The 26,331-nt window shown below is 32.5% G+C and overlaps 4 protein-coding genes and 1 long non-coding RNA gene across 7 annotated transcripts; 1 reads left to right on the top strand and 4 right to left on the bottom strand.

The window, feature by feature from the left end:
• Positions 1–293: 293 nt before the first annotated feature.
• Positions 294–21,501, top strand: LOC109156925. Its single transcript, XR_002050130.1, has 3 exons — positions 294–419; positions 16,923–16,925; positions 21,489–21,501. It is a non-coding gene; the product is annotated as an uncharacterized LOC109156925 (long non-coding RNA).
• On the bottom strand, positions 5,086–7,006 carry LOC109156920 (3-oxoacyl-[acyl-carrier-protein] reductase FabG-like). The gene is made up of 3 exons (XM_019304817.1): positions 6,633–7,006; positions 5,673–5,902; positions 5,086–5,554 (listed from the first exon to the last, which is right to left on the bottom strand). The coding sequence occupies exons 1-3, from the start codon at positions 6,982–6,984 to the stop codon at positions 5,276–5,278; spliced, it is 861 nt and encodes a 286-aa protein (XP_019160362.1). The 5' UTR covers positions 6,985–7,006; the 3' UTR covers positions 5,086–5,275.
• LOC109156922 (kirola-like) lies at positions 10,117–12,311 on the bottom strand. Of its 3 annotated transcripts, none has more exons than XR_002050128.1 (3): positions 12,103–12,311; positions 10,246–10,630; positions 10,117–10,203 (listed from the first exon to the last, which is right to left on the bottom strand). XR_002050128.1 is itself a non-coding variant. In XM_019304819.1 (2 exons), the coding sequence occupies exons 1-2, from the start codon at positions 12,275–12,277 to the stop codon at positions 10,356–10,358; spliced, it is 450 nt and encodes a 149-aa protein (XP_019160364.1). In that variant the 5' UTR covers positions 12,278–12,311; the 3' UTR covers positions 10,146–10,355. The 3 variants fall into 3 exon arrangements, 1 of the variants encoding a protein (XP_019160364.1); XR_002050129.1 differs by having other exon boundaries at positions 10,141–10,207; XM_019304819.1 differs by having other exon boundaries at positions 10,146–10,630.
• LOC109156924 (kirola-like) lies at positions 15,884–17,281 on the bottom strand. The gene is made up of 2 exons (XM_019304820.1): positions 17,081–17,281; positions 15,884–16,325 (listed from the first exon to the last, which is right to left on the bottom strand). Exons 1-2 carry the CDS (start codon positions 17,253–17,255, stop codon positions 16,051–16,053), a joined length of 450 nt encoding a protein of 149 aa, XP_019160365.1. The 5' UTR covers positions 17,256–17,281; the 3' UTR covers positions 15,884–16,050.
• Positions 21,502–22,004: 503 nt separating the features above from the next.
• Positions 22,005–22,877, bottom strand: LOC109156921 (kirola-like). Its single transcript, XM_019304818.1, has 2 exons — positions 22,657–22,877; positions 22,005–22,457 (listed from the first exon to the last, which is right to left on the bottom strand). The coding sequence occupies exons 1-2, from the start codon at positions 22,829–22,831 to the stop codon at positions 22,177–22,179; spliced, it is 456 nt and encodes a 151-aa protein (XP_019160363.1). The 5' UTR covers positions 22,832–22,877; the 3' UTR covers positions 22,005–22,176.
• Between the last annotated feature and the right edge of the window lie 3,454 nt (positions 22,878–26,331).

Here is a 26,331-nt window from a genome sequence, read left to right as displayed (position 1 = left end):
TCACTGCTTAAATTTTTACTGCTGCAAAAATCATTGCTTAAACCCCTATTTGGAATGCTTTAATGAGGCTGCTCTTAGATAGTAGTTTTTGGCTGATTCTCCGGATGCTAATGTATCTTGTGGAATACGAATATATGATACAAGCGAAATAATTTTAAGTTTTCTTATCCCAAAAGGCTGAATCCCCAACCCTAATAAGGGCCCCCATAATTTTGAGTTTTCTTAACCAAAGGATTGAGTGCACTCAAATATTGTGAAGTACCGGAGCAAAATGCGTACTCCAACTCATATCAATTAAAACTTAATATAACCCAACAGGGTAGCTCAAGTGGCAAATGAGCTCTCTTTGTGGGGGAGAATTATGGGATAACCCGGGTTCAATTTCTACAAGTGATGATTCCCTTTGGGTCAGCTACCGAGTGGACCTGGGCCATTAGACGGACAGAGAAAGACTCGGACCACATCGTGGTTTACACCAAAAAAAATATAAAAAATTAAAACTTAATATATAATTACATACCAGATATTATGAGAAAAATTGGCTTAAGATTTAAAATAACTATTTTGTAGTATAATTTCAATGACGACAATTTCTGATTTGGATCGAGTCAGAATACATTTAGTTAGTAAGAGGTTTAATTTGATATATTTACGCACAAGTTTGATAATAGAGAATGACAAATTGATTCTCAAAATGTATCAATTTGAGTTGGAAAAAATGGAGTTGGGAAGTGTTTATAAATAGCATTTATGCCACATTGAAAAAGAGATGCATGTAGATTTGCACTAGTAAATATACAAGTCGTTCTTTTGAAGAGTTTGAACTGTGGCATAGAAGCCCTCTCTTGCACAACACAAATTTGGACAAAACTCATAAATACACAACACAAATTTGGACAAAACTCGTAAATACATTTGAACAAAATTGAGTTCTAGTCATGTCACAATCATTGGATGGAGGCAACCAATTGTTTTCGTCCGACAAGCAAAATTGAGTTCTATTAGGAAGATATTCATGCCAATCATTGGATGGAGACAACCAAGTGTTTTCGTCCGACAAGCAAAATTGAGTTCTATTAGAAAGATAGTCATGTCGGTCATTGGACGGAGACAGCCAATTGTCTTTGTCCGGCAACAAAATAAAGTTGGTCATAGGCCTCTCACTTTCATTTGATGTGATATGAAGGGGGTTATTGGACGGAGATAGTCAATTGTCTTCGTCCAACAATAAGACAAAATTGAGTTATATTAGAAAGACAGTCATATCAGTCATTGAAGAGAGACAATTGATAAAGTTGGTCATAGGACGCTTTGTTGAGTTCTAATACAAAGGCAATATATCATGCTCACCTTCATTTGATATGATATGAAGGGAGTCGTTGGACAGAGACAGTCAATTGTCTTTGTTCGACAACAAGACAAAATTGAGTTCTATTAGAAAGACAATCATGTCAGTCATTGGACAGAGATAATTAATTGTCTTCATCCGACAACAAGATAAAGTTGGGTATAGGCCGCTTTGTTGAGTACGCAATCATGCAAACCTTCATTTGATATGACACGAAGGGGTACCTATCCAACAACAAGACAAAGTTGGCTGCTTACTTCTGTTATGATATAAAGACCATCATGGAAAAGTTGGCTGCCCCAATACGTAAGAAGGAAAGTTGGAATCAAACTAGCCTTCTTCGTGCTAATTTTGAACGGAGATACGGATCGGAGTAATTGATTGTCTGTCCATACTCCATAGCTTTTAATTTTTTAATTACTCTTTTCAAATAAATTGGTTCAGTTCATCTATCAATTCATCAAAAGAAGTATGTGAGAAAACTTAGTTAATGTCAATTGAACGATAATTTATTAAATATGTAACAGATAGAGAAAGTGTACTACAAATACTACCTTGTAATAGATTTAAAAAGAAAAAAAGGATTAGTCACTTAATTGGAATTTATTTTATTTATTTATTGTTTTTGTGAAAATCCTTTGACATTATTTAGTTGAGTTTGGGGCAAATTAAATTTGACACTTTCTTCAAAAGAAAATAAAAAAATGTACATCCACCAACTATAAAATACCCATGTGAGTGAGGCGTTTATTTCTTGCCTTCTTGGGATGATATGATTATTCTAGTAGATATAGAGATATTTGTATCACACCAAAAATAAAAATTAATCACTTTTTTGTTGTTATCACTTTTAATCTAACCCTTGAATGAACTGTTTTATCTCAATTAAAAGTTTAAATTAATAATTAGACTGTATATTTATATTTTATACATTATATGCTAAACACTTACAATTATAATGACATTTTTACTTTTAGCTTTAACTATTAATTTAATAAAATTAAAAAAAATGTAGTTTTTACTATACAAATCAACCAACACCAGTCCAAAATACCGTCACTTGTACATAGGTGAAATGTTTAAAAATGAAAAGACAAAATTTGGTCAAATTTAAAAGTAAAATGTCTAATTTTATTTTTTGAGTACACTCTAACCTAACTATAATATAGAAAGTAACAATGATGCCATCAAACCACAAGGTATTTGGCGTCTAAATTTTGTTAAATATAGAATAAAATACTAGAAACGAAAATATAGCCGCTAGTTGAGTAATTAATTTCTGTAAGTAATAAGGTTTGAATTTTTTTTTTTTTTGGTGAGTAGTAATAAGGTTTGAATTAGGATTCCTTGTGTGTACTAGTGTAGTAAACTCTTGGTCCATACCTCACTACTTCACTGGGAAATATTTCACAATTTATCTTCTTGTTAGGATCAAGTGCTTACCACTTATGCCAAAAGTTATAACTAATAGCGGATGTGCAACTTTATTTCCTTATAGACAGCTATCACATTTTCGAGACGTTGAGTGTTGAACTTGACCTTTACCAGCCTCCGCCCAACAATTCCATTTATTTTTATTCTTTGAGCCAAACGTTGAGTTAGGTTTCTATCTTGTTATTTCAACTTATGTAATTCTTGGATTTTTAAATATGTATTGTTGACTTGTTTAGCTTTTGCAATTTAAATTATTAGTAAAAATGAATAATTAATTATGTGCGCTAGAGAAATATGAAATGTTCAGATTCTCAAACCGAATCGAATTCTGAACCAAACCAAATTCAAGCCCGAAATCAAACTCTTTTAATTCGACTTGAATCGGGCTGAACTAAAATTTTAAACTAAATGGTTTCATTTTTTCGAAACTGAAAAAAATAAACCCAAAACTGAAATGCACATCACCAAAGTCAGGCTGAACTAAAATATTAAACTGAATGGTTTTATTTTTTTCAAACTGAAAAAAAAAAAAAAAAAAAAAACCCAAAACTGAAATGCACACCCCTAGTTGATGTAAAACTTTAACAATGAAAAATAGACAAATTAAAGTTCTTCTAATCACAAAACACTCCAAAAAATTTCAAATTTATCAATTGATTGTTATTCTCCCACAATAGTATGATTTAAATAGGAGTCAAGGGAAAATGATTTACTAGAAACATTAAACTCAAACATAGGGGAAGATAAAAACTTAAAAGAGATTGCAAATATTAAGGATAACTAGTTATTATACGCTCATTATGTGAATAGTTTAATGTCCAACATATAGTTTAAATTAGTGTTTTATAATTTGTTAAACACAAAATCCGATTAATTGGCGTAATCCATCCTTCCTCTTGTTTCCACTTCCGCTAGAAATGAATTCTTGATTTGATCCAGCCCCCGGTGTGTTTCACTGCAATTTTAGTGTTGAAATTACACCGTGAATCTTGAATGCAAGTTATAACTTAGAGTTCTACTTGATTTTATGTTATGCGATAATTCTGTTCATTAATTAGATAATCAAATGTAAATAACATAAACTGAAAGCATAAAATAAAATAAGAACACAAATGAATTGTTACGCAGTTCGGAGCGCTTTTCCTACGTCTGCGGGGCACCCCACGTCTGTCCAATCCACTATAGATGTTCACAAGGAGTTATACAAAGGTAAGTACAAATGACTTCCTGCCATTACTACCACAACCCTTTCTAACACCTACTCAGGACTGAACCGTGCACGCCACAACACTCTTCAAGTTAAACTTTAGCTTATTCAGGTACAATCTGTGCAGCTCAATTTAATCCCACAAGTGCCGTATAATAAAATAGATTAGAGTGATGAATTTGAGCAGAATTCCCTTTCTTCCAATTTTGCAATCATTAATTCGTTATCCAAATAAGGAAAGAGCTTTCCTTTTATAGTAGTAGGCTTTAACTCTTTTCCTTAGAAAGGGATACTGAAACTGAAAATGCCGTCGTACAAGACCTTCATGATCAATAAGAAGATGGTGAAGAAACAGAGACATAACAGGCTTATTCCTTATTTTCATTTGAGTAATGGATCTAATTTTTTTGGATTAAAAAAATTTGCCCAACTTGGATCTCTATAATCTTGTCCGTAGTTGTAGTTTCTCCAATTATAGAAATAGTCCAAGGATTTTAATAAATAAAAACAACATTAAATTGCCACATAAATTGCCAATTTCATTTAGGATTAATGTGTACTGTACGTATACTCATAATGTACATACACTAACAAGTGTTTTGGCACAGTGCCTCTTAAAAAACATAATCAAATCCTCCTCCCCTATATATAAGACAATGATATAATAGGTATAGTTTTTCAACTCTGTTGAATATATACTGTAAATTAAGTGTACCATTTCATAAATGTTCAATGCGTGATTCTAATTAATTGACAAATGTTCATGTTAAATTTTATATTGTATTTTTTTCTAATACACTCTAACGTATTCATAATATATGTTTAACAATTATGTCAATTTTGATTGAGAGGAGGTTCGAAACTAAGATCTTCTTTATGAAAATCAATTAGTAAGTTAAGAATAATAAATAGTCAACGAAATATCCCGTTACTAAAGTTGATCATGATGAAATGCATGGGTATTTCGAAAAAGGAAATGATGATATAGTAGAGGGTAAAAGTAAGAAAAAAAAAACTAAAATCAAAATAATATGTACCATTCATTCCAACAAACAATTACATCAATATATTTCCTTAGGCTCTAACTTTATAGTAGAGGGTAAAAGTAGGGCCTAACTTTATTGGTTTGTTGGTAGATATAGATTTTGGACTGCAAAGCTGCCAAATATATAATTGAGAGAACTTTTCCCCTTCATGCATGTTGATTGTTATTCCTGCTTTTATATGACTTTCACGTACTCCATCACTAGTTTATGTATGCACATGCATGAGCTTTTGGATTTGTTTTAGAGAGAAGAGAAAATGGGAACACCAGGCAAAGTAGTTCCAGCATCAACAACATAAATATTTCCAGACACATATTCGGAAGAGTCGTGGATTAAGTAACGTATAAGTGATGTGAGTGCTGGATCCGTTGTGCCATATGTTCTTAAAGGCACAGTCCTATGAGCAACTTTTTTGATCCAATGTTTCTGCGCCAGATTCATGGTTATCTCGGATTTGAAAACTCCAGGCGAGATTGAATTCACTCTTATTCCATAAGCTCCCAGTTCAAGCGCCATCGCCTGCCACCATTTCAGAACCACAAACATATAAACCTTTAATTTGATGATGCTTGAAGTAGAGAATTGAAAGAAGCAAAACATCATCGGATCTGACAAACAAAACAGGATCCTATGATACCATTGAGAATGTATTGACAGCACTCTTTGAACAAGAATAAGCAAGAGACCCCATGAATTGCACACGATTGAGCCCAGTAATGGAGGAGATGTTGATGACAGATCCTCCCAGACTGGCATTGCGCATGAGCAAGCACACATATTTTGTGACCAACCATGTTCCGGTTAGGTTTGTTCTTATGGTCTCATTCCATTCCTCCTCTGTCAGATCCAATGAAGTCTGCCTGCTACCTGCGAATCTTGGGTTCAAACCCCTACACTATCTCTAGTAAATAAAATAACTCTTACTATGAGTTCTATTACAAGTACTCCTAGATGTTACTTTCTCAATTTACTCTTCCTGACATGGCATGTGGCGAGCTCTGATAAGCTAGTTTTTTAAGTCTCAATACAAGTGACTATATCAATTCTGTGTCTAGGAGTAAAAGTTAGGAGTAGAAAATGAAAGTACACAACATTTTCTTTTCACTATTGATATTTATCAATTTTTATCATCGACTTTTGATTTGACCCGTTCCTCAACTATTAATTTGTGTTAGTTTAATATGCCTTAAATTTAAGGGTAAAAATGTAAAAATTAATTAACAACTTATCCAAATTTACATATTAATAAAGGTGTTGGAACAAATGATATAACCACGTGAAATTTGAGGTAGATAAGTGACCCATGACTCAAGCTATTCTTCACATTCATACTAATAATGAACTTAGTATATGAAATTTATGAACTCAATTTCTCCATCTAAAATTCTAAGTAACAAATTAATTTTCACATTCTTACTTTTAAATTTAACGCTTACTAAATAGATATTTAACGACTAAGATTATATGGTCTAATGGTACCCGGGTTGGACTTCTATTTGGAAGATTGTGAATTCGAGCTTCTCCATTATTGGTTCTTTGTGTTTCAGCAGGTTAGTTAAAGAAACCATTTATACAAAAACTATGGTGTTCCGGCTACCTCTAATACCGGCATTATTAATCAAGGCGTCGATACGTCCGAACGCGGCCCAAGCCTTCTGAACGGCCGCCTCGACGGCGGAACCGTCAGCGCTGATATCGAGCACAATAGCCACCGCTCGGGGCTGCGGAATGGTGCCGGAATCACCGGAGCCGACTCCATTGATCTCGTCGCAGAGAGATTTCAGGCGGTCCACACGGCGTGCTGCGGCGATGACTCTGCAGCCGGCTTTGGCCAAGTCGAGGCTGAATTCTCGGCCCAGCCCCGACGAGGCTCCGGTGACCATCACCACCTTGCCGGTAAGGTCCCGCCATGGCTCCAGGTGGCGCGCCACTTTCATACGGCTCTCCATTTTGGCTTTCAATGCATAACTTATGGCGTCTACTGAAGCAAATATATATGTATATATAGCATCTAGCACCAGCAAACGGCACTTACTCTGAAATTTGAAGAATTGAAATTACAATAATAACCATATATTCAGCCAAATAAACTGACCAGGTTGGAGTACATAAGGTGATAAGGGGGATAATAATGTCATTAGATGTTTAACAAAGCCAAATTTAAAAAAAATAATAATAATCACAAAGCAGTGTACTTTTAAATAGGAAAATATTTTTTACTCTTAACAATAGGTATTTTTGTCAAGTAACTTGTAGCTCAATGAAATCTTTATGCATCTTTAGCCTTCCAAGTTCCATGGACATTAATTTAGACCACAATGATTAGGCATAAAAGTTTGCAAGTTAATGTTTTATTATTCAATATTCTCGTCTCTGACTTTGGCCTACATACATACATCCTAGCAACTTGTATATTTTCTATAGTTTAAGAGTGATTTCTATTGTTGTTACGTTGCTATCATGTCGTGATATCCAAAACGTTGTCAAACATGACAAAGATTGAGCCCATTGATAGACCCAACTGGTAATTGGTTGAACTATTTGATTCCTTGTATGATTTTCTCTAGTTTTGAAAGTGCAATTTAGCCTTTTAAGTTCCTAAAGCAAACATTTATACATCTCCCCCTCTCACCTTTAGATTCTTAAGTGTCTAACTCAGTCAACTTAATTACATCTTTTCCTTGAAGTGAGACTACACTGAGTGGCAAATTATATATGCTGTGCAAGATAAACGATTCATAATTATGAATATATAGTTCAAAAATTATGAACATATAGTTCTATAATTAAGAACATAGAGTTGTGAACATAATTATGAACATATAGTTCTGTAATTATGAATATAGAGGTTCAATAATTGTGAATATGAAGTTCAAAATTTATGAATATATAACTTTATAATTATGAATATATAGTTTAGTAATTATGAACATAGAGTTCTATAATTGTGAATATAGAGTTCAATAATTATGAATATGAAATTCAAAATTTATGAATATATAGCTTTATATTATGAACATATAGTTCAGTAATTATGAACATAGAACTATGTACACAGTTCCACTGCATAACGATTGACCGAGGCTTGTAGATAAGGATGTCAATTGGGCCAACCGATTAGGTTTTGGGCTAGCTCTACAGGGCTTTTGACCTTATAGATTTGGGCTATATGGTTTTTTACTTTTTTTTTCTTTTTTGTTTGTTTGTTTGTGTGTGTGTGTATTGGGTTAGGTTGGCCGGCAATTCATATCGTGCACTAGGGTGCGCATTGCATTGTGCGCCCTGGTGCTAAACGATGTCGTTTCGCTTTTTTTTTTTTTTTTTTTTTTTTTTTTTTTTTTTTTTGAAGTTTCACTATACTGTGTCGGTTGTTAATTTTCTTTTTAAAAAAATCTTATGTTAAAAAATGTACATAATTGTATACTAAAATGTACATAATTGCATAACAAAATACACATACTTTTAAAAAAAAAAAAGATAATACACATATTTTAGCATAATACATAATACACATAAACTCTTAACATAATACACATAAATTTCTTGTTTCGGATGTACATAATTGTATAAAAAAAAAGTACATAATTGTATTTAAAAAATGTACATAACTGTATAAAAAAATGTACATAATTGTATATCATAATGTACATAATCGCATCAACTCCCTACATAACTTATCAAAACGACGTTGTTTTGGGAGGCGCGGGGCGCACAATACTATGTGCGCCGTGGTGCAGGATATAACGATTGAGGTTGGCCCTAACTCAAAACTGAGGGCTAGCAGATTGAACCACTAAACTAAAATTGAAAAATGAAACTGTGGAGCAGGATGAGTTTTTTTAAAAAAAAAAAAAAATCATCCACGACGTAGAATGGGACAATGGTGATAAAATTATGTTTAGTGTGTTTGTGTGTTTATATATATATATATATATATATATATATATATATATATATATATATATATCTATCTAAAAACATAATAAATCTCAATCAAAGTTATATCCCTTATTTATGTTCATGTTTTTAAATTTTAATGCTATTCATTTTGTACATTATGCTTTTAGAGTTGTACTATATTATTTTTTGGAAAAAAATAACGTACCGTTATAACTTCCGTTATATTTTCCATTATTGTTACCATGCACATGCATCCACCATATATTTTATTATATTCTTTAATGATAATAATATTTGTAGACATTATATATTGGTTTATTATAATAAATAAATTTGATTTCATATGAATTTTAATTAGTAGGAATTTGTTAGTTATTTTTAAAAATATAAATATGAGCATATGTTTTTGTTCATGCATCGCACATAGGAAAGACTAATATATATATAACTACAATTTTCACTCAAGTATAACTAATGGATTAAAACTATAATTTTCACCTTTTCATATTAAGATAATTAATCCAAAATAATACGGAGTACTATATTATAGTCCGAACTTGGCAAATGGTCAAGACCCAAGTGACGTGCCCTAGCGCAAAGTTATGACTGGACGACGAAGGAGAGAAAGATGGGTGCTTTGTCTGAAGTACGAAGGTGATGATGTTCAAGGCATTCCCATTAGTAATTTTTAAGAGATTTTTGTAGTAGAAAAAACTGAGCTACAATTTTTATATTAATAAGGAACATGATTTTTAGGTGGATTTTACTCATATAAAATGATTTTTAGTGAGGCCTGTTAGAGAGAAAAAAAGAACAAAAACAATTCTCTGCGGATTTTATTCATGTAAAAGTAATAGTTTTACCGTCAGAGAGAGAAAAGAAACAAACTGTCTGTGCGTTGAGCGCAACAATTGCGCCAGTAAGCGCATGCATAGTTTGTTTTATTTATTTATTTATTTATGTTAGTGTTTTTTTTTTTTTTTTGCTTTTTTTTTTTCACCCATTTTTCTCTCCCTCCTCTCTCCTATCTGACACCTCAAAAATTTCAAAAAAAACAAATCTATTGAAGATGCTCTAATAGGACAATGCACCCTTTTACAGTGTTCACTTCCCATGAATTTTGTGTCAAATGTGTGATTCCCATCTCCCAACTCCTGTCGTCCACCCAATATTATCCATAATACACATGAAGATAATAGGAAGTATTAACTAATATAAATTAAATACCACATTATTTTATTTATGAATTTCAAGGAAATATATAATTCCTTACTTTATTTTACATAACACACTTAATTGGAATTTCTTACTTTATTTTACATAACACACTTAGAATATAGAGGCAGTAGTGATACATCACAAAGCCTCCGATCCATTATTTAATATTTAATTATTATCACGCTTAGCTTCCATTGCATATTCATGGCTTGAGCTTGGCATGGTGATCCTCCATTTCTTTGGTCATTTTAAGAAGAAAGTCCAGATAGGTGAGTGGCTCTGGAATCTCCTCTTTCAGCTTCTCATAGTCAATAGTCCAACTCACAAAGTGGTCATCACCATTGCTATCAACTTGACATGTTAAGATGAAGCTCTTATAGGATTTCAAGGGATCACCTTTTGTCACTCTGTATTTTACCATTTTCTTCTCATCATCAATGGCGTCAATAACTTTCTCCGCGATTTCGGTTTTCCCATCTGTACATCAAACATTAATTACTTACAATATGCATATATGTACATACATGTGTTAACAAAAACTGTCACATAATAACATTTTGATATTAAAAAAAAAAGGAAAATGTCACTTTTTCTCCCTAAGTTATATACTTATAGCACTTTTCTCCTCTGAATTATTCATGTAAGCACATTAGCCCCCTCAATTATTCTAAAAGTGACGATTTTCTCCCCTGATACATTAAATTGACATTTCTACCCTTAAAATAAACATTTTATTTATTTTTTCTCTAATAAATTAGTGCGTATACGTAGGGATGACCACGGTTCGGTTCTAACTGAACCAGACACTATAGTAATCGAATTAAAAGTTTCTGGTTATGATTCAGATTCAGAATCCAATATTTGAATTCCAGTTTATTAAAATTATGAATCGAAAAAATTGGATCCTGAACAGTGAATCGACGGTTCCAAATCCGATTCGCAATTTTGAACTGTCTTTATTTTAAAATTTTATATTTTATTTTAAAATACTCTAAATTCAAGAATAAATGTAATTTTATTTTATTTTTTCAGTTCGGAACATGAACCGGCCGTTCTGGTTCGCAATTTTAATAAACTCTAAATATCAAGTTTCGATTCAAAATTGTAATTGGCATATTTCGGTTTGGTTGCTATAGTGTATGTTTGGTTTGGACCAAATTGTGGTCATAATTTGTTGGAAAATAAAAATAAATGAAATATTTATTCTAAATATTTATTTTAAGGGTAAATATGTCTATTTAATATTTCAGGGGAAAAAATGGCCACTTGAATAATTCAGGGGAGAAAAGTGTTATAAGTATATAACTTAAGAGAAAAAAGTGCTATTTTCCCTTTTAAAAAAAATAATGAATTAATACCCAAAATTGTCCTCGACTATTGTGGTTTTTCTCAATTTCGTCCTAAACGACTTTGGTGACCTAATATAGTCCCAGACTTTTGTGTTTCGCTCAATTTAGTCCTCCGTTTGTTATTCCGTCAAATTGGTGTTAAATAAAGGGACAATTCAATAATATCAATATTGCCTTCTCTTTACTTTCAACCTGCAAAGTGAGAAATCTCTCTTTCTTACACGAATTACACCCAGAGTTACTCTCAGACCTACGAATCAAATTTTAAATTCGCAGCTTTTGAAGTGATTCTGGGAGTAATTCGTAAAAAAAGAGGGATTTCACACTTCACATGTCTATGAATAAAGAGATGCCAATATTAAAATTACTGAATTGTCTATTTATTTAACAACAAATGGACGGAATAACAAATGGGGGACTAAATTGAGCAAAAATACAAAAGTCTGGGATGAAATTGAGTAAAAACACAAAACTCTGGGACTACATTAAGTCACCAAAGTCGTTTAGGACAAAATTGAGAAAAACCACTATAGTCGAAGACGATTTTGGGTATTAACTCAAAAAATAATAATAATAAAAGGAGGGTTTTGGGGTGGGTACCTTGGGTATATTTAAAGATGGTGGTATAGCCCACAGTTCCCCACTGGCCATCAACTGCATGAACACCTGAGGTCATGGAGGGAAGATGATGCGGCCTTGCTCCAATGATATCATGATATAAATCTCCATGAAAACTGATCTCTACCTGCCCAATTAGCTTCCCTTTTAGCCCCATCTTCAATTCTACCAAAGTGATGAATTGAATATTCTTAGTTGTGATAATGAGAAACTCAGCAGATCGTTCAAGTCTTATATAGGCATGCATGCTCAAACCAATCTTACGGTGTGTTTGGTTCGCACATGGGAATCAGAATCGGAATGGTTATCAAATATTTGGTGGTAATGGATTTTGGTGGAAGTATTTTACATGTTTGGTAGTAGGGTCGAATGAGAATGATTAGACTAAGGATGAATAATGGAATGAAACCCTTTTAAAATAAGGGAATGAGTTTTTCCATTAATAGGGTATTCCAAACTCATAGTAGTGTTGTAAATACCAATCAACCAAATAATAACAATCACTTGCATATCCATAGTGCTAAATTTGCCAACCAAACACACCCTTATTTATTTTATTATTTTATACTTTCTCTACGGGCTATAAATTTTTTTTTTTTTTTAAATTAGTGTATGGCACCAAGCAAAAGCAGAAACGGGGAACAAAAGTACAGATATTTGGGGAGCAATAGTACGTACCCGTTGGGAAATTATAGGTTACGTTATTGTATTCAAATAAAAATAATAATAATGATCAATAAATTTTTGACGTGTGTATATATATATATATATATAGTTGCACTCGGGTGCGAACGGCTCGCCCAGACGCGAAATAGGAATGAATTCTGTTTGTCCACGTGTCCAGATCTAATGGATGAGAAACACTGATTTTTTTAAAAAACGCGGTGGCATTTTTGTAAATAATTGAACATCGAAGTGCAAGTAAAATGTATTACAAGTGCATGTAAAATGTATTATAGGTGCAAGTAAAAATTTACACTGAGCATCAATACTTAGTTGCACTTATAGTTCTAAGTAGTTGCACCTATAGTTATAAGTAGTTGCACACATAGGTATAAGTAGTTGCATCTAGGTGTATGAATGTTTGCGAGTGGTTTTCAGGAGTATTACTACCCGCTGAACTCAGATCAATGAATGTTAACAAGACAAAATTACATGCACTTATAGGTGAAAGTAGGTGCACATATAGTTATAAGTAGTTGCACCTATAGTTATAAATAGTTGCACATATAGTTATAAGCACACCCAGGTGCATGAATGGTTGCGGAAAGTGAATGCTAACAAGGCAAAATTACATGCACTTATAGGTGAAAATAGGTGCACTTATAAGAGATTTTACTTGCACTTCGATGTTCAATTATTTACGAAAATGCCACCGCGTTTTTTTTTAAGTTATTAGATCTGGCCACGTGTCACGCGCTGATTCATTCGCATTTCCTTCCTGGGCACTTATTCGCACCTGAGTGCGTCCCTATATATATATATATATATATATATATATATATATATAGTAAGGTTCAAGTTCAGTAATGTCCTTAGGTGCGGCGGTGCAGCGTCACCAATAGTTCAACAAATATACATCATTTAAGAAAATGCACCACAAAAAAACACACAAATTAGGTACGCATACCAAAAACATACCATTAGGTTTGAGTAAAAACACCATACAGTGTTCGAAAATACACTATTGGAATGTGGTGAGTTATATAGTGTATTTTTAGGGTCTGTTGTGTTTTTTTTTTTGTGTTTTTTTTTTTTTTTTTTTTTTTTTTTTTTTTTTTTTGCATTTCATTGTGATATGTTTCCGTTAAGTGTTGGTGCATATTGTTAATACTGTTGGTGTATTCTAAAATTCCGTCACACCTAAGGATATAGTCGTATTTGAACTTTTTCATATATATATATATATATATATATATATATATATATATATATATATATATATATATTGCCCTTTTCCCCTTATTATTTTAGCAGCCCTCAATATTATACCCAAAATGGATCAATCAGATTAGTCATCACATTTTAAGTGGAGCATGTTCCCACCTAGCTTTTACATCATCCGCACTCTATTGGCAAATTATGCTGTGGACTCGTGTCTTGTAAACGACATCGTTTTAAGGGAAAACGTGGCCTTCCAGTTTGTGCCATTATGAATGTACAGTTATACAATTATGAATGTACAGTTATACAATTATGAATGTACAGTTATGCAATTATGAATGTAAGTTATGTAATTATGAACACAGAGCTCTGACATTATGAACTTACAATTATGAACATATAGTGATAAAATTATGAACATAGAGCTCTAAAATTGTGAATATAGAGTTTCGAAAATTATGAATTTACAGTTGTTGAATTATGAATGCACAGTTACGAAATTATGAATGTACAGTTATGCAATTATGAACACAGAGCTCTAACATTATGAACTTACAATTATGAACATATAGTGATAAAATTATGAACATATACTCCTATAATAAAGTGGTCTGAATTAAAAAAAAAAAAAAAAAAAAAAGTGGAAGAGAACGATGCCTAACGGCACCGTTACCGTGTCCAGCATGCATGCTGGACACGGATCCATAGCATAACGATTGCACTCTATTGGGTTGGTAGCATTAGGTTGTTGGGTTAAGTGGACTGTGCTATAGCCCAATCAACCTAATGCACTATTTTGCCGGTTTAGAGGGCAAATTATGCTGTATGGTGCATACGGATGCAAAAACGACGTCGTTTTAATAAAACGCGCGTCTCCCCTTAAAAAAAAAATCAAGTTCGATTCCCAGCAACAACATATGAACTAAAATTCCATAATCGATGAACTATAATTCCATAATCTAATCTATGAACTAAAAATTCCAGAATGAATGAACTAAAATTCCATAATCTATAAACTAAAATTTCAGAATCGATATCGATGAACTACAATTCCATAATCGATGAACTATAATTCCATAATCAATGAACTATAATTCCATAATCTATGAACTAAAATTCCAGAATGAATGAACAATATAATGTTGTTGCTGGGAATCGAACCTAATTTTTTTTTTTTAAAGGGGAGACACGCATTTTTTAATAAAACAACGTCGTTTTGGCATCCGTATGCACCATGCATGGTGCATACGGATGCACAGCATAATGATTGGTTTAGAGTACCTCATTGAAATGTTTTTAAGTTTTTTTTTTTTTTTTTTTTTTTTGAAACCTGAAATGTTTTAAATTAGTCAACACAATTTTACTATTCACTCGACTTAGGGTTGAATTTGATACTTTAATTTTTCTATTATTAGTTAAATTTTAAAACTAAATACACCTCTCATTTTTTAAAAATAAAATGTCATTTTAGAGAGAGAGAGACAGAGTGTGTAATGCTATACAGTATACACTCTTCCACATTTTTTCTCCTTACTTCTTCTCTTGATATGAGACTATCTAATTGGATTCAGACAATTCATGACATCCAATAAATATGTCATATTAGGAGAAAAAACATTAAGAGTAAAAAAGGTTTTCCTTATGAACACTCTTGCAACAATTAGACATTAGTTTGAAGGCAAACAGAAACAAAAATATAGAATAGCAACAGATAAAAATATTGAAATTTAATATAATGCATTAGTGCATTACTTGTGAATTATGATTTGTTCAGAGCTCATTTACTATACGTAACAGATTTACTTATATATTAATATACGGAGCATATGTTACCCAAATTACACTCAAAGATAATAAGTACGTGGTGAATAACTAAATATACTACAATAACTCATTATGATCTTTTATGCAAACTCCAAGGAAATAATTCCTTGCTTTATTTTACGTAACACACTTTCAATATAGAAGCACTGATACATCACAAAGCATCCATTTAACATAATAATTAATATTATTATTATTATTATTATTATTATTATTTCATATTCATGGCTTCAAGTTGGCATGGTGATCCTCCATGTCTTTGGTAATATCAAGAAGAAATTCGAGATAAGAGAATGGCTCAGGAATCTCTTCTTTCAGCTTCTCATACTCAATAGTCCATGTCACCAAATGGTTATCATCATTAGTATGAACTTGACATATTATGATAAAACTCTTATAATCTTCCAAGATTTCACCTCCAATCACTTTAAATTTCACTAATTTCTCCTTCTCATCTATGGCCTCAATCACTTCCTCTGCAGTCTTGCTTTTCCCATCTGTCATACATTATAATTAATATGCATGTGCTATGAATATTTTAAACTGTGCCACATATCATTTCAGTAAATTTGTGTACATGCACTTATAAATAAAATAATTTATTTATTATTAATTTAATAAAGATTGCTTATTATTTTTAAATTTTTAAAATTTGTGTACTTTTCTTTTGATAAATAAAATTTGTGTACTTGCACTTATATTATAATTTATTTATATTAAAATAAATTTATAGATTAAAATTTATATTGTTAATTAACTTTAAAAATTAACAATAAATATAATAAAAGATGTAAATAAATAATTTTTAAGCTATATAACTTATTATAATAAAAATAAATATACATGAATTGATGAATGTAAAAACTCTAAATTAAAGAATTGAAAAAAAAAAAAAAAAAAAAAAGCATATGACAGATCTGCTTGCTCATTTGTTTGGTTATGGGTCGGGGCCAGGTCAATCTATCTATCTTTTTTTTTTTTTTTCTTTTTAAATTTATAGCTTGACCGAAATTCGGTTTAAATTCTAATTGAGTCAGTTTAGTCCAGTCCAAATAGTAATCGAGTATAAGAAGTAAAACATTTTCGACTTAAAGCAAGTGCAAGACATCTTTATAAATAACATAACAACATTAACATAGACACTAGGAATGTTAAAACTCTTGTAAAATATGAAACTATAATAATAATTGACTATTTCTCAAAGCTAAGATTGAAAAGAGAAGACAAAACAGTTGAAGAGTTGAGGGGTTACCATGGCTAAATTTCCAGTGGATGATAGAGCCCACAGTTCCCCATTGGCCTTCAACACCAATAATACCTTTGCACATGGAGGGGATGTGATGTGGTCTCTCACTAAAGAGTTGATGATAAATGTCTCCATGGAAGCTTATCTCTACCTGGACAAGTACCTTACCTTTTAGACCCATCTTATATCAAAGAGAGTAATATAGTGATTCTCAGTTGTGAGAAACTATGTTGATGATTGGAGTCTTATATATAGGCCTCCCTTCAGCTCAATCAATCATTGCCATGCATAGTCCTCTTATTTTATTTCAATTATTTGATTACTTTTATGGACCGTGCTAAAATATTTAAAATTATTATATTGTACCCACATAATTAGGCCACATCAGAAGAAAAAAATATTTGGAAAGTTTATAACAACCCATAACCAAAAAGAATGGGGCTTCAGCCTTGGATTAATTAATACAATATGGAGCCGTCCAGTTTGACATGGACGACTGTCATGACAGTCTTTTTTTTAAAAAAAATTAAATAATAATTTATGTGGTATCTTATGTGGTATTCGTGTGACATGTGACTTGAAGGTAACATGTTATTATATAGTTGAAGTTAGATAATTGTACATTTTTAACAAGTGTCAGTGTTCAATTGAATGTTTTTTTAGTTCGAATGTCTAATTGCATTTTGGTATATAGTTGGAGGGTCTATTTGAGCCTTATCCCTTTTCTTTTTTTTTTTGATAATCCATTTTTTTTTTTACTTTATCAGACTATATCTTGAACTCCACAAATCTGTCCCAAAAATCCATAAAAAATGTAAATTTTGAGTTGCTCAAGTGATTCCATGTGTCACATGTACACTTTTACATACAAAAGATCTTCACCATTATTGATTGGCAAAATTAAACGTTGATAGACAGACCAATTGAGTTATTTGCGTTGGGCCTCTATGTTACATTTGCCTGAACAAGTTAAGGGGGTGAAATAGGACAATTTCTTTACTATTTTTGGGCAGACAAACTATATATACACGTTAGAGCAAATACTAGTTAGCATTATAATATTGACGCTAGGACATTATAATATTATCCAAATCTTGGAGCAATATATCACATTTTGGGCAAAGCTGAACGTTGATGAGGCGCTGGACTCTAGGTCTGGAAAGATGGGGTTGGGTTGGGTCCTTCGTAATGATGAAGGATCTTTCTTAGCAGCAACCTGTTACCCGTGGAATGGCTTGTTCTCCCCATGGGAAGCTGAAGCACTAGCCATTAGAGAGTTCTTGCATGTTGAACCAAAACTATATTATATTGGTTCATAGGTTGAATTGTCCTTCGAAAGAGAGAGCAAGGAAAGACATATTAGATAAAAGAAATGAGTTTTTTTGTTTTTTTTTTTTAATTAAAAAAACACAGTTACTAGCACCGATGTTCTTTATTTTATAAAAATAAAAAATTTCTCAAATTAACAAATTTATAAATACACTTTTAAAAAAAAATACAACAAATTTACAAGTATACTCTATTTGAATGGAAAAGAAATTTGAGATGGATTGCGGATGGCCAAGCCGTGTTCTTGCCTATGGTTTTTTTTTTTTTTTTTTTTTTTTTTTTTTTTTTTTTTTTCATTTGAAAATTATTACTTTTATGTATGGGGAGGAAGGAAGTGATATTTTCAAAAGAAGCAAAGGGTTTTTTTATTTTATTTTATTTAATGTTACTTTGTTGTTATTTTACTTATTTAGAGTCTAAAACAAATTCAATTATTTTTGTAGGATTTGGGCATATACATGGCAATTTTTTTCAAAAAATAAAATAAAATAAAATCACTGTTAGTCAATCAGAATTTTCAACAACTAGAGGTTGAAAATTAGGGTAAACATTCAGGAATTAGGACTAGTTTACTAACCTAAAACTCTTCTTTATTTTATGTTTTTTTAATTTTTCAGTTTTCATTCTTTGTTTTTCATTCTTCGTTTTCTGTTTAGAAAACTTGTTTATTGACATTTTATTTTTTTAAATTTATTTTTTTAGATTAAATTTATAAAAATTTAATTTCGAGTTATTTTTAAATTGTATATTTAAAATATTTTTACATATGTTTGGTTTAAGTGGAATAAATTTAATTATTTTTCCATTCTCCAATCTTCCCTTACTTGGTGATCTTACGGTGGTTTGCAGTGGGCTTCTGGCCAAAGCTGAAAGCTCTGATGGAGCTTTGAGCCGGCGTTGCCTTTCACACCAGATTCGGCAGTGCAGTTCGTTGTCCTCCCCACTGGTCTACTCTGATTTCGCACTTTCATGTCATCAAACCTTCAGATCCAGATCTAAAGGTAAAGAGGTGACTTGGTTTTGTGAATCCAAAAAATAAAGATCTAGAGATCTAGAAGTCGTGCAGTGTTGTTTCTCTTTTAATTTTCCTTTGAGTTTCGTTATAATTTTGTGTGTTGCTATGTTTTTTCTCTCGTTCATGTGACGAGTTTGTTTTCCTCTCGTTCCTTTTGGCGAGTTCTTTTTCTCATAAGTGTGAAGCATTTAAATGGTCACAGCGTATGTGAACTTTATCCTGTGTGACAAAGATGACAATGAAAAAGAGTGTTTGCAGTCAAGATTGATGGATATATTGTCAATGGACGGAAGAATGAAAATAGATACTCAGGTGGTGTGCAAGACTTTTTCTCCAGATTACAATTCCAATCAACAAGAAAGGAGAAAGGATTCGATGCTTAGAGCATAATTCCAAAACCAAAAGGAAGGAGAGGAAGAAAGATGGTAAGTACGAGTCAGGCGAAGTGCCCTTTTTCCTTAAAACCTTATTTGCCACCTCCCAAGAGTGCTAATAGCGTTGTGGCCTAGTTTTCTCAGGATAAAACGTACTACGGTTCGACGTTTGAGCACCCAAACGAACGAACCTGGCGAACTAGAGCACGAGCAGAACACAATCGGCAAGAGCAGATCAGAGTAGAAGCAGAGTTTTGAGAGAGTAAAACTATTGTGTGTTGTGTCTCTTGTTTGTAGTAAAGCTGCTGCTCCCATTACACTCCTATATAGGGATGAAGGATATCAATAACATTTATTTGGGCATTTAAACTGATATAAAAATCAGATTGTAACCCCTGAAACAGAAGCTGTCCCAGCTGTGTTACTTTCGGCCGAGGCCCAAGGCCGGGCCCCAGCAAGGCCTGCCATGGTACTTTCGGCCTTTCAAGCACCGTGGCTCGCTGTGTAGGTTTCTTCCCCAGTAGCTCAGAAGTTAGCATAACTTAGCCCGCAAGGCTAGCCAACTTCATTCGTGCCCGCAAGTACCGGCGCACACGAGCTCAGGCCTGAATCAAGCCTTTTCAAGTTCAGTTTGGGATTTGATTTGCGTGTGTGTGAATTTTTGTTAATATTATGTGTGTGCGTGAATTTAAGTTAATATTATGTGTGTGCGTGAATTTTTGTTAACTTTTTGTTTTTGTTTTTTTAAAAAAATAAAAATTGTTAGTGCACTATTCATTGTTTTTTTTTTTTTTATGCGCCTGAGTGGTAATGTACGGTGGTGTGTGCGTATATGTGCAACAACGTATGCGAGTTATTATAATGCGGCTTTGGCATGAAACTGTTATACGGTGTGATCCTGTATTTGTGTTTCATTTGTGGTTGTTTTTTTTTTTTTTTAATACTGGCTAAAGGGTAGCATAGGTGTGTGCATCGGGGTGTTACGGCGTGTGCAAACAACTCGGCATGAAATTTTTCTCAATTTACCTACGTAAGTACTAAGGATGTATTGTGCATTGGAGGAGGTCGGAAACAAGCCCTACCCGCCACACCAAACCCATCGTCCGGCCATGCAAAAACCCTAAGAAAGTAAGAATAGATCAACAAATTAGTAGGAAAATACCTTGAACAACAACTGAAAAAGTACTCCTTCGACGCTTATACCGCCTGACGGAGGAGACATCCATGGAGATTCGGGTACTACGGCCACCGGAGGGAAGGATTTCACGAAGCTTGGCGACGACTCGTATTCTGCTTGTTCATCGAGAATAATGCGCGAAGATACCTCTTTTGAATCGCCCCAGAGACGTAACGCATAACGAAAACACAATTGTGACTTATTTGCAAAATGGGAATACAATTAAAGAGACTATAAAATTACCTCACTACCCTTTATTATATTCCTTACTAGCCATTTACCAATAAAATAAACTATAAATCTAAACCATTAAAATATAGAAATTGATGCTCAAGATCGAATATCACGATCTCACCTACATATGGTGGTCTCACAGGATCCAATCTTATTTGACCACTATTAAATTTTTGATTTAGTTAAAATATCAATACAAGTGTTTGGTTAATTAGCTTTTTGCAACTCCAAATTGCTAAAATTTGAAAAGTTACTCCAAGCAACTTTTTCAATTAGCTTTTTCAGAAAAGAAATTAGACCAAACAACTATCAGCTAACAGTTAATTTACTAAACACTTTTCTACCATCAGCTAATGATATCAACTAGTTATACCTTCTAATTAATACAATCAGCTAACAGCTATCTGCTAACAGTCATTTACCAAACAGGTCAATGATAATAGACATAGTTTCTCATTTGTGTTGAATATATACTGTAAATTAGGTGTACCGTTTCATCAATGTCCAATACATGATTCTAATTAATTGACCAAAGTTAATGTTAAATTTTATTTTGTATTTTTTTTTCATACACTCTAACATATTCATAGTTATGTTTAACAATTATATCAATTTTGATTGGGATGGGGTTCGAACCTAAGACTTTCCTTATAAAAATCAATGATTAAGTTAACAATAATAAATAGTTAATGGATTATTCGGTTAATAAAGTTTACACGGATGGAATGCATGAGTATTTAGGAAAAGTAAATGTTATAATAGAGGGTAAAATATAAAAAAAAATAATAAAAAATATTAAAATCAAAATAATATGAACCATTCATTTTAATAAACAATTACACCAAACATTTTTTTAGTTTCTGTTAGGGAGTTCAACTTTTTTGGCTCTTATTATTAGGTTTATAGATTATTATTATTTTCATTAATAACAATTATTATTATCATTCTTATTATTATTTCCTTACCCCAATTTTCATGGGTTCAGCAGCTTCGCATGGTGATTGTCTATATCTTTGGTTATGTTAAGGAGAAGTTCCAGATAGGTGAGTGGCTCAGGAATCTCTTCTTTCAGTTTTTCATATTCGATACTCCAACTCACAAAATTGCCATCACTATTTGTATCAACTTGATATGTTATAATGAAGCTCTTATAGTATTCTAAGACGTCGTCACCTCCAATCACTCTGAATTTCATCATTTTCTTCTCATCATCTATGGACTCAATAACTTCCGAGGCAGTCTTGGTTTCCCCATCTATATATCAAACAATATTACAATCATAATATATAGTAGACTAAGTTAATGAACTGGCAAGTTTCATATTGATGCATAAACAAATAAATTAAATTAATCTAGTCCAAAGGAAGTATAATAATAATAATATAATTGATCGACTGAGTAAAAGAAAAGAAAAGGGAGGAGAAATCTGGAGTTGGGTTAATTACTTAATTACCATGGGTAAATTTCCAGATGATAATAGAGCCCACAGTTCCCCACTGGCCTTCAACTCCAACAACAATTGGGCACATGGAAGGCACATGATGTGGTCTGTCTCTATAGATTTCATGAAAAACATCTCCATGAAAACTGATCTCTATCTGGCGAAGTAACTTGCCTTTTAGGCCCATCTTAAAACAAAGAGAGTAGGGATTTTTAGTTGTGAGAAATTTAGCTCATCATTGGAGTCTTATATATAGGCCTTCGGCTGCGGATGGAGTGGGGGTGGGGGGCCTAAACACATCAATTCGGCAAATTATACCGTGGACCATTGCCCACAAAACATTGTGGACCATAGTCCAAAACGGTACCGTTTCTTTTAATGAAAAGAAACGCTATCCGTTCTGCCCCGTCCGCAACGTTATGCGTAAAGTAGATTCAGTTTTATTTTATATGCAGTGCAATTTCATTTTATATGCAGTGCAGTTTCATTTCGATATAAATACAATTTCATTCGACATTATACACTCAAATATATGAAACTGTTATTCAGTTTCATTACAACACAACTACATTATCGATATAATTACAGTTTCATTGGACAATATACACTCGAATATGTGAAATTATTATTTAGTTTTATTTTATATACACTGTAGTTTCATTACAACACAACTATAATATCATTTATATTCAACTATATTTCTATTTGACAATATGCACTCAATATGTGTGACATATTATTCAGTTTCATTTTATACATATTGCAGTTTCATTTTAACACAACTAAAGTATCATTTCAATTCAATTACAGTTTCATTTGATAAAAAACAATATAATATGTGAGACTGTTCCATTTTAGATACACTGTAGTTTCTTTTTGTTATGAACACACATAAAATACGGGCTCTGTTAAGATGTAACGACAACTGTTTCTTTACTTCGGCGCCGTTTTTAGATCATTGTCCACAAAGCTTTTTGGACCATGGTCCACGGTAGAAATTCACGATGAAAGTGTTAGGTTCAAATTCGAATTTTATTATTCTACTTCTATATAAAAGTGTGGTTTCTTTTTGTAGAAATAAATAGTGGTCGACGTAATTCTTGTAAAATTCTTTTTATTGTGCAAAAAAGAAAACAGAATTTCTAGCAGAATCTTTGCTCATCAATGCAAATTGCCTCAATAATTCAGAGATTCTATAATAGTATGATTAGAACAAAGTAATAATAGTAATAATTCAGAGATTCAGCTGTGTCCTCCAAAACAAAAAGTTCCGGGTTGTTAATTTCATGGACACATAGTGGTGTGCCCCTGCCAGAGGATTGGAAGCAGTCGGAGATGGTGTACCTGCGGAGACTGTGCGCTCAGAGGATTCGGATGCCATGGCCGGAGAGAGAAAAAAAAGGTGAGAGGGGGTAATATGTGGTGGAGAGGATCGATACCAAAGTCTGATACCAGATTAGAAGGATTAATTCATTCAACTGAAAACGTAAGAGAAGTTACAATAGTATATCAGAACTAACCTGTAACTACTCCTAACATATAGGAAGTACTAAGTCAATACTGTTACAATTAAATAATATAACATAAGACTAATAATAATAATACTAACAAGTATGAACGATAATTCGTGTTGGTTGAGGTATATATATATATATATATATATATATATATATATATATATATATATATATATATTCCGTGTGTCCACCCTGTTATATGAGTTTGTGTGGACAGATTTGGGTCATTGAATACTTGAAATCAATCGCTTAGATTTGTGCAACTATGCAACTGTGCACTTTGTTGTCCAACATAGAATTTGGTGTTATTATTTCTATATTAGTTTACATGTTTTTGACAAATATGCAAACCCGCCCTTTCAAAGTGATTTACAGAACACTAAAAATTATTGAGGAGACTACTTTCTTAATGTTCACAGAGCTCGTATTTTATGTGTGCTAAATGCACATTAGGGGGTCGCATCTTGTTGCTCGCCGCTGCTCAGCTGCCGAACCATCACCTGCTATGCCGAAGCTCGTCGGAGGAGAGGTCTGCTACACTAGAAAGCCGCCGGAAAACGCCCTTGTTGCCTGCTCGTCAATCTGCTGTTGCCTCTGGCTACGTCGAGCGAAAGGAAGGGAGAGACTAAGAGGAAGGAGGGCGAGAAGGTTGAAGAATATGGGGGTTGTTCTTGTTTGTTTTTGGTGAGGGAGAAGAGGCTAAGGGGCTGCTGGTTTCTGTCTTCACGTTTTGATGAAGATGAAGAAATCTCCACTAAAATGACGCTTATGCCTTTCAAAATAACGGTAGATAAATGACAATTGTAACGGAAGATTACATTGGGTACCGTTTTAAAAGTAATAGGACTAAACTGGGTACTTTTAATACTTTGGGACTAAATCAAGTATTAGCTAATAGTCGGAGGACCAAACTGGATATTAACTCAACACTTAAATATGCAATCTTTAACAACTAAATATGCAAACATTGCAAATTTTATAAAATCAATGAAAAAGTTAAATTTGAAATCTAAATCGCAAATGCTAGATGCTAAGCAATAAAAAGGGAACCACTAAACCAAATAAAACCAAAAACGCAGTCATAAACTCTAAAATCAAAACCCTAAGTGTAATGTACTTTCGCATTTTTGCAAGTGCAGTCTTTTAATACTAAATGTGCAAATTGTTAGTATTAAATGTACAAACCTAGTAAATTCTGAAAATTGCATATTTTTGGGCGACAAATTATACTATGGACCAGGGTCTACCTTGCACTATAGATTCTGATCCAAAAAAAATATTCAAATTTTGTATCTATAGTTGACACATTCTGTATCTGCACTTGATAGTTTTTATACCTGTAGCTATCATATTATGTGTCAACAATTATCAAGTCAGATTCTGTATCTATAGTTGACACATTCTGTACTTGTAGTTATCATATTATGTGTCAACAATTATCAAGTTATTTGTTTACATATACAAAAACTGTTAACTATATGTATAGAATGTTTTAACTGAAAGTACAAAATTTTTGAATCACGATTCACAATGCAACTCGTTTTTACATTCAAATATTTCTAAAACATTCATACTTCTCTAAAATCATATTATACATTCTTGTTAATTGTATTGTATATAAATATAAGTATATAGTGGATCCATAACAATATATGCATCCAGCATCTATAAACCAAGTACATTAGGTATATTACTATATTAGTGTGTCATAGTGTGCTAATTCATATCTAAACAACCTAATATTTGTTGTAACTTATTTTGTTTGTCTCGACAAAAATAGTAAAAGAAAGTGACCTATTGCTCCCTTAGTTGTTCAGGCCAGGCAAATGTAATATTGAGGAAAGAGTCCATCATCCAAACGTCTCCGAATTAAATGTTTTGCCTAATTCTGTGGTCCCTCGGCTCGATCTTGTATTCGGTCATCTTACCCAATTGTTATAATATGGGATGGTTCCCTAGGATTGAGGTTCAACTTTTTGGAAGAATAATATGGAATGATTTCATATTGCATTATGAATTCTGATAAAAAAATTATGTATCTCCAGTTAACACATTCTGTACTTACAATTAACAATTTATGTACATGTAAACAAATAACTTGATAATTGCTGACACATAATATGATTTACATGTACAGAAACTATCAACTGCAGGTAAAGAATGTGTCAAA

Source organism: Ipomoea nil, unplaced genomic scaffold (genome assembly GCF_001879475.1).
Source record: "Ipomoea nil cultivar Tokyo-kokei standard unplaced genomic scaffold, Asagao_1.1 scaffold2759, whole genome shotgun sequence".
Lineage (NCBI taxonomy): Eukaryota > Viridiplantae > Streptophyta > Magnoliopsida > Solanales > Convolvulaceae > Ipomoea > Ipomoea nil.
Note: the sequence above shows the minus strand (reverse complement) of the source record. Positions and strands in the feature narration are given on the sequence as shown.

Excerpts from the sequence above, each read along its gene's own strand:
- LOC109156924 (XM_019304820.1), bottom strand. The coding sequence starts at position 17,255 with ATGGGTCTAAAAGGTAAGGTACTTGTCCAGGTAGAGATAAGCTTCCAT. Across the intron at positions 16,326-17,080 it reads CCACTGGAAATTTAGCCATG|ATGGGAAAAGCAAGACTGCA; the intron begins GTAACCCCTCAA and ends AATGTATGACAG.
- LOC109156920 (XM_019304817.1), bottom strand. The coding sequence starts at position 6,984 with ATGGAGAGCCGTATGAAAGTGGCGCGCCACCTGGAGCCATGGCGGGAC. Across the intron at positions 5,903-6,632 it reads TAATAATGCCGGTATTAGAG|GTAGCAGGCAGACTTCATTG; the intron begins GTAGCCGGAACA and ends CAAGATTCGCAG. Across the intron at positions 5,555-5,672 it reads CTGTCAATACATTCTCAATG|GCGATGGCGCTTGAACTGGG; the intron begins GTATCATAGGAT and ends AAATGGTGGCAG.
- LOC109156922 (XM_019304819.1), bottom strand. The coding sequence starts at position 12,277 with ATGGGGCTAAAAGGGAAGCTAATTGGGCAGGTAGAGATCAGTTTTCAT. Across the intron at positions 10,631-12,102 it reads CATCTTTAAATATACCCAAG|ATGGGAAAACCGAAATCGCG; the intron begins GTACCCACCCCA and ends TTTGATGTACAG.
- LOC109156921 (XM_019304818.1), bottom strand. The coding sequence starts at position 22,831 with ATGGGCCTAAAAGGCAAGTTACTTCGCCAGATAGAGATCAGTTTTCAT. Across the intron at positions 22,458-22,656 it reads CATCTGGAAATTTACCCATG|ATGGGGAAACCAAGACTGCC; the intron begins GTAATTAAGTAA and ends TTTGATATATAG.